Source organism: Coregonus clupeaformis, chromosome 1 (genome assembly GCF_020615455.1).
Source record: "Coregonus clupeaformis isolate EN_2021a chromosome 1, ASM2061545v1, whole genome shotgun sequence".
In the NCBI taxonomy this organism is placed as follows: domain Eukaryota; kingdom Metazoa; phylum Chordata; class Actinopteri; order Salmoniformes; family Salmonidae; genus Coregonus; species Coregonus clupeaformis.
In genome coordinates, this window is record NC_059192.1 from 34,550,913 (window position 1) to 34,565,037 (window position 14,125).

Genomic DNA, 14,125 nt, shown 5'->3' on the forward strand with positions numbered 1-14,125 from the left:
GTTCAAATGCATTCATTTTGAGCCATGCATTGATCATTGATAATGATATTTCTGAGGTCAACCACTTGGCAAACACTTACACTACCGGTCCAAAGTTTGAAAACACCTACTCATTCAAGGGTTTTTCTTTATTTTTACTATTTTCTACATTGTAGAATAATAGTGAAGACATCAAAACTATGAAATAACACATATGGAATCATGTACTAACCCAAAAAGTGTTAAACAAATCAAAATATATTTTATATTTGAGATTCTTCAAATAGCCACCCTTTGCCTTGATGACAGCTTTGCACACAATCACAAATACGGTCATTTGAAAAGGGACAGAATTCTCTAGGTTGTCTTTTGAACTGAGAAGACCGATATCACGTTGAGACCCATAACTTGGAGCCAACTTTGAGACAACATTGTGTGGTGGTTGTGTGTTGGCTGGGATAATCTCTCTATGCTCTTTTGAAAGGAAAGACAGGAAGTGGGGTACTTACAAACTTCCTCTTGAGCTTGCCCTTGCCGCCGCGACTGCCTTTGCCCTCGAGGGGCGCCGACGAGCAGTAGTCTACCATGCCCAGGGGGTCGTCCACGGAGACGCTCTTGCGCAGGTATGCGGTGCGAGTGCGGAAGTGGGAGAAGGGCGATTGTGAGCGGGGGCGGGCGGCGGCACACAGACTCCCCGCCTCCTCCTCGCCCTCCTCGTCGTCCTCCAGACGCCACAGCTCCTCTGGAAGAAAGGGATGGAGAGAGAGGGGGGTGGATGGAGAGAGAGGGGGGGTGGAGGGAGAGAGAGGGGGGATGAAAAGAGAGGGGGACAGAGAGAGGGGGTAGAGAGAGGGGGAGAGAGAGGGGGAGGGGATAGAGAGAGAGAAAGAGATAGCGAGAGAGATGGAAAGAGACAGAGGCAAATGTCAATAAACTTCGCATAAAAAAACACTGTTTATGTTTGCCAGTCAAGACAAATAAATACACAAATCCTCCCTCTCCATTAACTATATTCCAGATCATTAAGCAATACAGATATAACTCTGAACTATCGCTTTAGGAGGAGCGATGTATTTTCATACCCCAACCCCGCCTTTCATATAAATGCTTCTCGTAAAACAGAATATATAAATATTCCGTGACTGTAAAGGATGTGACTGGTGTATTTCTATGAGCTCTGACATCACACGAGCTCCTATCAAACACACAGGAAACTAATATCTACTGTCAGCGTTAAACGGACTGTGCTAATGGTTCCTGACATCAATCCATCATCAAACATCCTGGACTAACATCTGACTAGAGTTAACGCAACGCAACATGGGAGTTATAGTGTATGTCTGCTGTTGGAATCAATTAATCAGTGAGCGAATATTGCTGTCTATCTTTCAGGGAACATTATGTCAACTGTTTAAATCACCAGACTAACATCTATACTGTTGAAGTAGAAAAGACACTGGGATCTGACGACACCTGTATATAGCATTGTTTGTTGTCCATGTTCTTTGTGTTTGGGATTTTATATATATATATCTGAACTGTTAAAATGCTGGTGGTGAAAAAAGCCCAGTCATTGATATTGAATGGAGAGGCTGGTTATTAAGGAACTTGAATAAAGAATGTCTGGTGCTCCACAGTCATGTCTGGCGCTCCGTGGCCGATGACACCGGTTGCTAGGCAACAAATGTGGCACAAGACTCAAATCTGTCTCAATGTAATATTTGCACCAGAGACGGCACATGCAAAAACACTTTTTAAATAGGAAGTCAGGGGGGTTAAAATGGAAGCGCTCAGTTACTCTGATGGGCTTAAGTAAATGGTTTACTTGTTTGTTTTTCTGTGATCATCAGGAACAGAAGTAGGCTGGTGGGATTAAAGTGCTATAGGGCTGAAGGGTTGATGCCATGGTGAAACAGAGGTTGAGTAAAGAAACACATCCTGAGGGACAGAGAGAGAGAGAGAGAGAGAGAGAGAGAGAGAGAGAGAGAGAGAGAGAGAGAGAGAGAGAGAGAGAGAGAGAGAGAGAGAGAGAGAGAGAGAGAGAGAGAGAGAGAGAGAGAGAGAGAGAGAGAGAGAGAGAGAGAGAGAGAGAGAGAGAGAGAGAGAGAGAGAGAGAGAGAGAGAGAGAGAGAGAGAGAGAGAGAGAGACAGAGAGAGAGAGAGAGACAGAGAGAGAGCGAGAGAGAGAGAGACAGAGAGAGAGAGAGCAGAGAGAGAGACAGAGAGAGAGAGAGAGAGAGACAGCAGAGAGAGAGACACAGAGAGAGACAGAGAGAGAGAGAGAGAGAGAGAGAGACAGAGAGGAGAGAGACAGAGACAGAGAGAGAGAGAGAGAGAGAGAGAGAGAGAGAGAGAGACAGAGAGAGAGAGAGAGACAGAGAGAGAGACAGAGACAAAGAGAGAGAGACAGAGACACAGAGAGAGAGAGAGTTCTTTGTTTTTGTCCTTTCTTCTAATTTGACTGTTTGCACATCCTGTTTTGGTGAAAGAGCATTAGTCACGAAAGAAGAGCAATTAAGTACTTTAATTTAGTCGAACTTTGAGCGTCTGATCGTACAAATACTGTGTACTTTATTCAATCAAACTGCTCTCCAGAACTTTCCAGGACACAGCAAAACTATATTCTTTCTGGTGCTGCAACAATAATAATCAATAACCAAATGATGTGGAAAAAAACTGGTTGTGGATTAGCATTCTACAAAGCATTGGCCCTAATACTAATAATATTCTATAAAGCATTGACTCTCGTACTAATAACAAAATGGTATATAAAGTATTGGCTGTAGCAATAACATTCTATAAAGCTTTGGCCCTAGTAGCAATTAGAGGTCTTCCCGGGACCAGGTGGACCCAATATACCTGAGACCTGACCCGGGCCCGATCAGGTGCGGGTCTGAAATTCTAACTTGTCCCTCGGGTCCGGGTTGGATCCTGTTTGATTGTCATCGGGTCTCGGGTCTATGTAAGACCCGAAAAAGAGAGAAAGAGAGAGAGAGAAAGAGAGAGAGAGACAGGACAGAGAGAGAGAGGGCAAGCAAGAGAAGGGTTCGCAACAACTATTGCTGCTTCCGAATCCGAAATTCGCTGATTTGGGGCTATTTGGGGAATTTGTTGACATGTTTGCCTCTTCATTCTTCTCTAGTGTTTTCTTTTTTTCACTCTGCAGTCACACAGAGGGAAATAAGAGTAGAGAGCGGGGGAGGGAGCGAGTCGGTTCAGTGGCTCACATAGTGACAGCTCCGGCAGGCTGACTGGCACAGGGTGGCCCTAGAGTGGGTTATGAAAGATTCTACTGCTGCTAAGAAAATATCTCCCCAACTACTGCCTTGCCTGCCTGCCTGCCTCTTGCAATAACAATAAGGAAACGTTCAGGGAGCGTTAACAGAACATGCCACTTTGTTTCAAAGGGAACCCGTGCTAGCTCGTTCCCTTTAAACAGCAAATACTTCAACTTTCATCTTCCCAAATGGAACATACCACAGAATTTATTAGGACCGACTCAGGGTGATGGCTCTGTTTTATGGGGACATATTTCTTGGGGAGAGGGTCAGGCGAGTAGGAGAGTCAAACGAGTCAGGCTGGCTCTGGCTTATGCGAGGCTGCTCCCACTCAGCCCCTGCCGCCCTGAACTGGCGACCCCTCCGCTCCGGCTGACGGCTCTCTTACAGTTGTCAGGTCTGCCAGGGAGACTGGGAATGTGGTGCGTGGGTGATAATTTCACAGACAAGCCTTGGGAATGTGGGGAGCTGGTGTTTAATGCTGTTTTGGATTTGTTTTGGGCCATACCTTTCACAGTGCAACAAAGACTCAAGTTTGGATACGAGACAAAATGGCTATGACTATCTATTTACAACCTACAATCACTTATCTATTCACTTATGTATTATTTTTGCACTGAGGGTGCTCCACAGTTTCCAGTTGCCTTGCATTTAGACCTATTCCTAACTCTTAAAGTAGGCTATAGCCAAGCCTACTGGCTGTAGGTCAAACTTTTGCAAAGTATGCCAGTCTTTTCTATGCCAACGTCTCTTTTCCTTTTTATCAGCAGATAAGACTTGACAAGAAACCATAAAATAGCTTCCTGTCCATCCATACAAAAGATAGCCTATCTACAGCGCATTCGGAAAGTATTCAGACCCCTTCACTTTTTCCACATTGTGTTACGTTACAGTCTTATTCTAAAAGGGATTAAATAAATAAAAATCTTCATCAATCTACACACAATACCCCATAATGACAAAGAGAAAACAGGTTTTTAGACATTTTAGCAAAATTATTACAAAAAAATAAACAGGAATACCTTATTTACATAAGTATTCAGACCCTTTGCTATGAGACTCGAAATTGAGCTCAGGTGCATCCTGTTTCCATTGATCATCCTTGAGATGTTTCTACAACTTGATTGGAGTCCACCTGGTAAATTAAATTGATTGGACATGATTTGGAAAGGCACACACCTGTCTATATAAGGTCCCACAGTTGACAGTGCACGTCAGAGCAAAAACCAAGCCATGAGGTCAAAGGAATTGTCCGTAGAGCTCCGAGCCAGGATTGTGTTAAGGCACAGACCTGGGGAAGGGTACCAAAACATTTCTGCAGCATTGAAGGTACCCAAGAACACAGTGACATCCATCATTCTTAAATGGAAGAAGTTTGGAGCTACCAAGACTCTTCCTAGAGCTGGCCACCTGGCCAAACTGAGCAATCTGGGGAGAAGGGCCTTGGTCAGGGAGGTGACCAAGAACCCGATGGTCACTCTGACAGAGCTCCAGAGTTCCTCTGTAGAGATGGGAGAACCTTCCAGAAGGACAACCATCTCTGCAGCACTCCACCAATCAGGCCTTTATGGTAGAGTGGCCAGACGGAAGCCCGCTTGGAGTTTGCCAAAAGGCACCTAAAGGACTCTCAGACCATGAAAAACAAGATTCTCTGGTCTGATGAAATCAAGATTGAACTCTTTGGCCTGAATGCCAAGCGTCACTACTGGAGGAAACCAGGCACCGCTCATCACCTGGCCAATACTGTGGGGATGTTTTTCAGCGGCAGGGACTGGGAGACTAGTCAGGATCGAGGGAAAGATGAATGGAGCAAAGTACAGAGAGATCCTTGATGAAAACCTGCTCCAGAGCGCTCAGGACCTCAGACTGGGGCAAAGGTTCACCTTCCAACAGGATAACGACCCTAAGCACACAGCCAAGACAACGCAGGAGTGGCTTCAGGACAAGTCTCTGAATGTCTTTGAGTGGCCCAGCCAGAGCCCGGACTTGAACCCGATCGAACATCTCTGGAGAGACCTGAAAATAGCTGTGTAGCAACGCTCCCCATCCAACCTGACAGAGCTTGAAAAAAATGGGAGAAACTCCCCAAATACAGGTGTGCCAAGCTTGTAGCGTCATACCAAAGAATACTCAAGGCTGTAATCGCTGCCAAAGGTGCTTCAACAAAGTACAGAGTAAAGGGTCTGATTACTTCTGTAAATGTGATATTATTTTTTACATTTGCCAAAAAAAAAATGTAACCCGTTTTTGCTTTGTCATTATGGGGTATTGTGTGTAGATTGATGAGGGGGGGGGGGGAAACAATTGAATCAATTTTAGAATAAAGCTGTAACGTACCAAAATGTGGAAAAGTGAAGGGGTCTGAATCATTTCCGAATACACTCCCTATCTATGTCAGCGGCGCTTACCTTTTGAACTTCCATGTGTCATCATCCATCTTATCATCTACCCAATCTAGAGCTACTGGCTCAGGTGAAGGAAATACGCATTTGATATAAAAATAGAATATATCCATGACCGACAGACATGTGCCCTGTCTAGGCAGAGGGCGTGCTTTGTAACAAGTGAATCAGATATCAAAGGCGCGGGGAAATTACAGAAGTGTGAGGGGAAGAGATTGGAAGACTTGTCTCACCGCATATCTGACAGGAATCAGACGGCTTCGTCAAGCTCTGCCTCCCCTCTGAACTGGCGACCATCCGTCTAGTAGGCTACCAAATATACACAGCAGCAGCAGCTTTCTGTCAGTATTCAGCCCGCCGTTTGCATGTGAAACGTTCGAGCCAGGCGTACGTCACTGGCGGGAATGTCAGAGAGTCCTGGGAAACAGCGGGTCATCTCTCCAAAGCCTGCTGTGCCGTGTTCCGAATGCTTTGAGTGTTGCCGTGTATATTTATACAGAGACACACTTACACAAAACAATTAGCTACCATCGTAATACTTATGTCTCAAGGTAAGTAAGTCTATCTCGTTCACCAGAAACTTCCGCCTATGCACAATCAGCCTGGGGACAAGGTTACAAGGTAGGCTACTTACTTAAAACAGCCCCCAAGAGCACGAGCATTTTGAGAAGCATGCCTTTCCTGTGGTTGTGTGTGTGTGTTCGTGCATGTGTTTGTGTGTGAGAGAGAGAGAGAGAGAGAGAGAGAGAGAGAGAGAGAGAGAGAGAGAGTAAGGTGTTTTCTAACCTGCAGGGGGCAGAGTGCAGGCCTTGGGCAGATGGCTGTTGCTGGCCAAAGACATCCTGCGAGGAGGACTCCCACCAATCAGGTCTGAGTGGTGGACTCTGGCCACGGTAGGGGACTGGGGGATGCTGGGTAGTGTCCGGGACTTGGCCAATAGAGGCCTCTGCAACTTCCTCTCTAACGACCTGGTGGTGAGACAAATCAATAACAGGTAATCAGTAATATAACAATAAAATAATATGGACTTTCAGCAGATGTTGTTATAGTGACTTAGAGTTCATTTAACTGTATGGGGCAGCAGGTAGCCTGGAGGTTAGAGTGTTGGGCCAGTAACCTAAAGGTTGCTGGTTTGAATTCTGTAACCAAAAATATGATTTATTTTGCTACCTAGATAAGCTCGCTAACTTTGCTAATAATAAAGTTAGCTAGCTTGCTTAACATTAACAATATGATCAAACTAGCTACATTATCAACATTGATTCGTTTGTATTTGTCAAAAACGGTTTTGTTGTCATCTTTGGTTGAGAAGGTGAAAGGTATGTGATGAAACCTTACAACTCGGCAACTCTGGAAATAAAAGATTCTCAGACTTTCCGACTTGTAAATACGACTTAGATTATTCCCAGTCAGAATCTAGTATTTCCGATAACTCCGACACCACATGAACACCTAATTTACTCCAATTGCTCCAGGGACGCTGGTAAATGGTGGACCCTGGCTCTGACCCCAACTCTCTGCGGGTGTCTCAGGGGGTGTTGGGATATGCAAGAAACACATTTCTAATACACAATTGTACAAGTGTGTAATAGGACAAATATAGGCACCCACCAATTAATTATATCACATTTATGTGGTCCGTGCTGAGCCGTGATTAAAAAAAGAGAACCATCTACTAATTTGTATACAATAACAATTATATTCACCAAGGTTTTCATCTCAATATAATGAAATAAGAGAGTTGTCATACGGTAGTAAATCAATATCTGTAGTAGCACTATCATAAGTCTAATAGGCCTTACTCAGAATAGTGCATTCACACAAAGCCACAATCAACATTAATAGGCTATAACAGTAAAAACCTAGTCATAAATGTATATATGCCACTTAGCAATCACTTTTAGCCGACGTGCAGTGAATGCATACATTTTCATGGATTACTTTATACTATTCCAGGTATTCCTTAAAGAGGTAGGGTTTCAAGTGTTTCCGGAAGGTGATCAGTGACTCCGCTGTCCTTGCGTTGTGGGGGAGCTTGTTCCACCATTGGGGTGCCAGAGCAGCAAATAGCTTTGACTGGGCTGAGCGGGAACTGTGCTTCCGTAGAGGTAGGGGAGCTAGCAGGCCAGAGGTGGATGAACGTAGTGCCCTCGTTTGGGTGTAGGGTCTGATCAGAGCCTGAAGGTAAGGAGGTGCCGTTCCCCTCACAGCTCCGTAGGCAAGCACCATGGTCTTGTAGTAGATGCGAGCCTCAACTGGAAGCCAGTGGAGTGTGCGGAGGAGCGGGGTTACATGAGAGAGGTTAATAAATCAATAAGGTTAATAAATCAATAATACAAATATCCCCATCAAAATCTTTCTAAGCTAGAGATATGTGTTTTCTTGCATTGGTCTGCGTCTCAATCCACCGCATCCGCCAATGTCGGCCTTTCGCATCTGTGGAGGAAGGTGGCAGAGCTACAGCGTTGTTTGTCAGACTAGGAGACAGCTCGAAAATCGGTCTTCTCACAAAAAAGTCTGTAGCGTCCGAACGGTTTGGCCTAAAAAATGTATTTGACCCCTCTATGGAAAGATGAGAGTGTCTGAAGGTACCCTGGTACTGGGCCAAAATGGAAGTGAATAGGGCATTTCCACGTCATAGATATAATTCTATGGTAAAAATAATTCTATGTTTTTACAGAGCTTTCTTATTTCTCTCAGATATAGGACAGACACTTCAAAACATACTTCCTTTTAATATTTCTTTTTAATTCTCTGTTCAATGCGTTTCTATGGGCTAATAGCAGTAAGGCCAAATTCAATGTTTTATCAAATACTTGTTTAATATGTTTTTATATAACTACTGGGGTCCTAAAATTCTAAATCAAATAGCAAAATTATCCTTGGCATGACCATCATAAAACAATTCCATATGTTAGCTTAGTAGTAGTCTCGTGTTGCCACACCTCCAAAACCGCGTCGCTGTCACGCGTCGCTTGGAGGTCTGGATAATGTTTTATTGCAAAAACGGTTTGAATGGTCCGCTGGCTCCCAGTGGCAAGATTTTGATTGGATGTTACATTTGTGACTCGTTTCAGGAAACTAGGTGCATCACTACTTCACAGGAGAGGCATTTGAACATACATTTTATTTATTTATCTAAATGTTTTTTTGGGGGACAGAAATGCCTTCTGGAACATGTGAACTTTCATGTGCATTAAAAACAAACATGTATGCCATCTGTAAATACGAATAAAATTGTTAAATTATGAGCCTAGTTGGTTTAACCCTGGAAAAAGACAGGAACCTTTCCGCTAGCCGTGATTGGCTGAGATAATGGATGGGCTGGACATGCCTAGAGATGAGTTTGGATTGGTCTGCCATGTAGCACACTTCTGTCTATAACATGAGCTTCTTAGTATGTGTAGGTAATCCTTTCTAAATCTGCTTTTTTTGAAAGATATCACAAAGAACTGCACAAGTGTTGCTAAGGCTCTTCACTTTCTGGAGGACCGAGTTTTGAAATCAGTGGAATGCCCGGTGAAAGCAGAGTATGATAGCTAAGGAGATGGAGAAAATTCAGGTGTTTGATTGCAAATGCAGAGGGAGTCGAAAACAGAACACAGAAGGCTGTTGTATAAAACACCTGTCTGGATTACATCTTCAAACTAAGGGCAACCATGGCATCCGTGACAGAGAGGGAGAAGTGTTCATCCATGTATACAGGTAAGAGAGTCTAGCTAGCTACCTTTTCAGATATAAGTTTCTAATTTGTCAGAAAGTTGTTTTCATTGCAAGTTAAAGCCTGCTGGTAGCTATCTAGCTAATGTTAGCTGGCTGGCTGGCTGGCAGGCTCGCTAGCTAATGTTACGTGTATGATCTGTGTAGTAATGTTATTTGTATCTCAGACCCATTTGCATTGTTAGTTATAGCCTAATGTTAGCTAGCTAGCTGACATTGGTTAGCTTTAGCTACCTGTAGATTCATGCAGGGTAGTAACGTTATGAGTTGGGATTATGGTTAATTGTTTAGCTAGTTAGCTACATGTCTAAACAAAATACTCCACTATTCAAGTAACCATTTCACTGTACCGTTTACACCTTCTAACAAGATAGAAACTAACCAAAAACATTGTTTAGAAAGTTGCTTTTAGTTGCTTGGTTAGCTAGATTGACATATACTAAATTCATTTTTAAACAGATGGGTTTATTAGTGTTCAAATGCACCAGTTATGCTATTTTGGACCCTCAGTCATGCAGTCTGTCGTTTTTGTGTTTATACTTTTTCATAATGACAACGACAAGTTTGATGTCAGACGACAATAGAATGTTCATGATGTCACTGCGAAAACTGTATACAGACATGTCAATAGAAGTAGTATAAACCAGCCTTTAGTCTTGAAATCTTTGGTTGTACACTACCGTACTCACTGTTTAGCACATGGCCTCATATGTGAATCTTTAAAGAGATGGGTGGGGCTAAGGCTTAAAATGGTGTGAACTATGCTGAATGGGTGTAGACAAAGAAGAGCTCTCCAGTAAGTGTCCCAAAACATTTAAGGGCCATTTTCTGATAAGTGGGGTTACAAGTTTATCAACTATCAAAGCAGAATTACTTTCCCATTTGTTCCTCAACTGCAGTGTATAATATACAATTTTCAAGCTCTGTGTCTCTACTTTTATCCAATGTAAAAAACACCATTTCAAATGTTGCTACATAAGACCGAATCTAGGAGGTCGGTCACATTTCAAGAACCATCCCCCCACATGCATGTTTATCAGTGTTTTCAGACTGGTAAGGACACATTTTGCAGAGAGTTGTTCTATACACTAGTTTGCGACATTGTAGAAAATGGAAGAAAACCTGGAGGAAAAACTGAATTCTGCTTTGTCAGAAGTGTGCTCTATACACAATATCGACATACATCAACATAATAGATGGGGTTTTAAAATCGGTGATTTCCCATAGACAGTAAAAATAATCATCACGCACTGTTGCACCTACGACACTAATCTAGTGAGCACTATTGGCGCTCCTCCCAAGCAAGGCATTTGATTGGTTTGATGTGTAGCGAAGCGTCACTGATTTACACCTGGTCTCCACCCATATTTAGCTATTTTTCTGCCATGAACTTCACCAGACTTCCCCATATTAGGGAAGCCTGGTTCTCAACGAGGCTAGCTTAGTAGAAACCCAGCCACGGACCCTTAGACTCTAGGGGGATACAATACACATTTCTTGAGTAAAAAGACAGGCGCTGATGATAATACTGCCATCGTTGTCGAGACAGAGGCAGAGGACATGTATGTGTAGCCCATGTATCTGATGCTGTCTGGCCAAAAAGAGTATGGCATGTCATACTCTTTTTTTGGCCAGACAGCATTAGATACATGGGCTGCATATAGTAAGACAGAGGGTCTGTTTCGCTCACTCGGATGCTTTCTCCGGTGAGATAGTTTCAGCCACTTGCGAATTGAAGAAAAGTTGGCGGGTGTACAGTGCACTGTTCGGATGCTGGAATTCTTTTGGATGAACGTGCGAAGGTAACCTACTTTTTGCAGTGATTTGTTTGACAATCAGATGAAAACATCATGACTGGTTGTGTTCATGGCACATTAAAAGGTAATACATTTTTACAGTTAAATTGTGTCTTTACTATAAAACCCATTTTTAAAAATGTTGTAGGAGAGGCGGGGAGGGAGGGGAGGCTCAGACTGGCCTCTGCCTGGGGCCTCCAAATCACTAAATCCGCCCCTGGGTAGCGCCATGCTCTTACAAACTGAGCCAAACAGGCCCATACATGTCAGTCATGCTAATTATCTCCAAAGAAGCTGTCAAAACACAAATCTAACTTAATCCAATTCAGAGAGATTTAATGTCCCCTATGTGTAGGCTAATACAGTGTTTCTCAACCTCTGGTCCATGGATGGACCGGCGTCGGACCATGAGATATTGGTGACCGCCCCCTGAGATGAGAAGCTGACATTAATTTGGTCAGTTCTACAGTGCTTCTTTTATGTGATGCCCCAAGGAGGAAGTCCCAAGGTTGTGAAACACTGGACTAATACTCCTTGTTCTGCTCAGAACAAACAGTATTACAGTAAGAAGAAGAAGAAGAAGAAGAAGAAGAAGAAGAAGAAGAAGAAGAAGAAGAAGAAGAAGAAGAAGAAGAAGAAGAAGAAGAAGAAGAAAATCTGTTAGATCTGTACATTTAGGTAACTTTTGTTGTGCCAAAACTGTCTGTGGGGTATGCTGGGTAATGTATTCTGTATTAATGCAGTATTTACACTGACCTTCTGGAGGGAACGCTCTCCTAACACAACTAATGAGGGACTGTGCTCTGTCCAAATGTCACATTATTGCATGAGAAGGCACTGAGTGAATACTCCACATCAATCCACACTTCACTATGGCCACGGTAGTGACAAAAGGAATACCTACGTGAGAATGCAGTTCATTGACTACAGCTCAGCGTTCAACACCATAGTGCCTTCGAAGCTCATCACTAAGCTAAGGTCCCTGGGACTGAACACCTCCCTCTGCAACTGGATCCTGGACTTTCTGACGGGCCGCCCCCAGGTGGTGAGGGTAGGCAACAACACATCCGCCACGCTAACCCTCAACACGGGGGCCCCTCAAGGGTGCGTGCTTAATCCCCTTCTGTACTCCCTGTTCACCCACGACTGCGTGGCCGCACACGACTCCAACACCATCATTAAGTTTGCTGACGACACAACAGTGGTAGGCCTGATCACCGACGATGATGAGACAACCTATAGGGAGGAGGTCAGAGACCTGGCAGTTTAGTGCCAGGACAACAACCTCTCCCTCAACATGAGTAAGACAAAGGAGCTGATCATGGACTACAGGAAACGGAGGGCCAAGCATGCCCCTATTCACATCGTAGTGGAGCGGGTCGAGAGCTTCAAGTTCGTCGGTGTCCACATCACTAAGGATCTATCAAACACACCAACACAGTCGTGGATGCCGAAAAGATTTGGCATTGGCCCTCAGATCCTCTAAAAGTTATACAGCTGCACCATCGAGAGCATCACCTCTTGGTATGGCAACTGCTTGGCATCCGACCACAAGCTTCTACAGAGGGTAGTGCGTACGGCCCCATTCATAACTGGGGCCGAGCTCCCTGCCATCCAGGACCTCTATACCAGGCTGTGTTAGAGGAAGGCCCAAAAAATTGTTAAAGACTCCAGCCACCCAAGCCATAGACTTTTCTCTCTGCTACTGCAAGGCAAGCGGTACCAATGCACCAAGTCTGGAACCAACAGGACCCTGAAGAGCCAAAAGACTTCAAAGCAAGACTGCTAAATAGCTAATCAAATGGCTACCCGGACTACCTGCATTGACCCTTTTTTGCACTAACTCTCTTGCACTGACCCTTTTATGCACACACACACTGGACTCTACCCACACACTCACACATACTTACACTGACACCCCAACACACATAACATACACACACATGCATACTGATGCCACACACTCACACACAAACACACACTTTCACTCACCACATATGCTTAGTCACTTTACCCATACCTATATGTACAGTACATTGCTACCTAAATTACCTCGTACCCTTGCACATCGACTCGGTACTGGTACTTTCTGTATATAGCCATGTTCTTTTCTACTCCCTATATACTGTATAGCCATGTTATCTTTACTCTTAATTTGTATTAGTTATTCACAGAGTATGTATTCCTTGTGTCACTATTTAATTATTATTATAAATTTTTTAAACTTATCTCTAACTCTGCATTGTTGGAAAAGGACCTGTAAGAAAGCGTTTTACTGTTAGTCTACACCTGTAGTCCATGAAGCATGTGACAAATAAAATGGTCACAATTTTATTTTATTTTATTTATGCGTCTTCAGGCTATCTGTGTGTGAGAGAAGCTCTTCTGCGTCTGTTAGTGTTTTAAGAGAGGAGAAAGTGAGTGTGAGGGAATTATACTGTAGTTTGTGTGTGTGCGTGTGTGTGTGTGTGTGTGTGTGTGTGTGTGTGTGTGTGTGTGTGTGAGCCACGTGACCTCTCCCTCTCAGGGACAGAGGGAAACTGCGGCGGTGATGTCGCGGCTACTGGGTAGAGCTCCCCAGCGTGGTGTGTGTTCTTGCAGGATCCTCACAGCGAGGCTCCTGTGTCGGCCCCTCCCCTCACTGCTTCTCCCAATGACCCCCCTCTGCCAGATTAGAAACCAGCGGAGGAAAATAAATTACTTCTTCCCACATACCAAGTGAGATGAGTTGGGAAAGTCCTGCCTCAGCGCTCTTCCTCTCTTTTTCTTTCTCGCTTTCTTTCCCTCTCCCCTCTTTCCATTTCTTTATTTCTCTCGCTCTCGCTCTCTCTCTTTCCATTTCTATACTTATCTCTATCTCCCTCTTTCCTCCCACCTCCCCTTTCTCTCCGTCTCTCTCCCTCTCTTACAAAACTCCAAGAAGGACCCATACCATGTCTAAACCCTTTTA

At 44.0% G+C, this 14,125-nt stretch overlaps 1 protein-coding gene across 1 annotated transcript in view; it reads right to left on the bottom strand.

Annotated features, from left to right (window-relative positions):
• LOC121567290 (ankyrin repeat and fibronectin type-III domain-containing protein 1-like) overlaps nucleotides 1-6,610 on the bottom strand; it is a 185,355-nt gene extending 178,745 nt beyond the window's left edge. Inside the window, exons 1-2 of the mRNA XM_041877213.2 lie at nucleotides 6,446-6,610; nucleotides 489-721 (exon numbers count right to left, since the gene is read on the bottom strand). Of these exons, the coding sequence (XP_041733147.2) occupies nucleotides 489-721; nucleotides 6,446-6,500 (288 nt within the window). The 5' untranslated portion in view covers nucleotides 6,501-6,610. The remainder of the gene's footprint in view (nucleotides 1-488; nucleotides 722-6,445) is intronic.
• Between the last annotated feature and the right edge of the window lie 7,515 nt (nucleotides 6,611-14,125).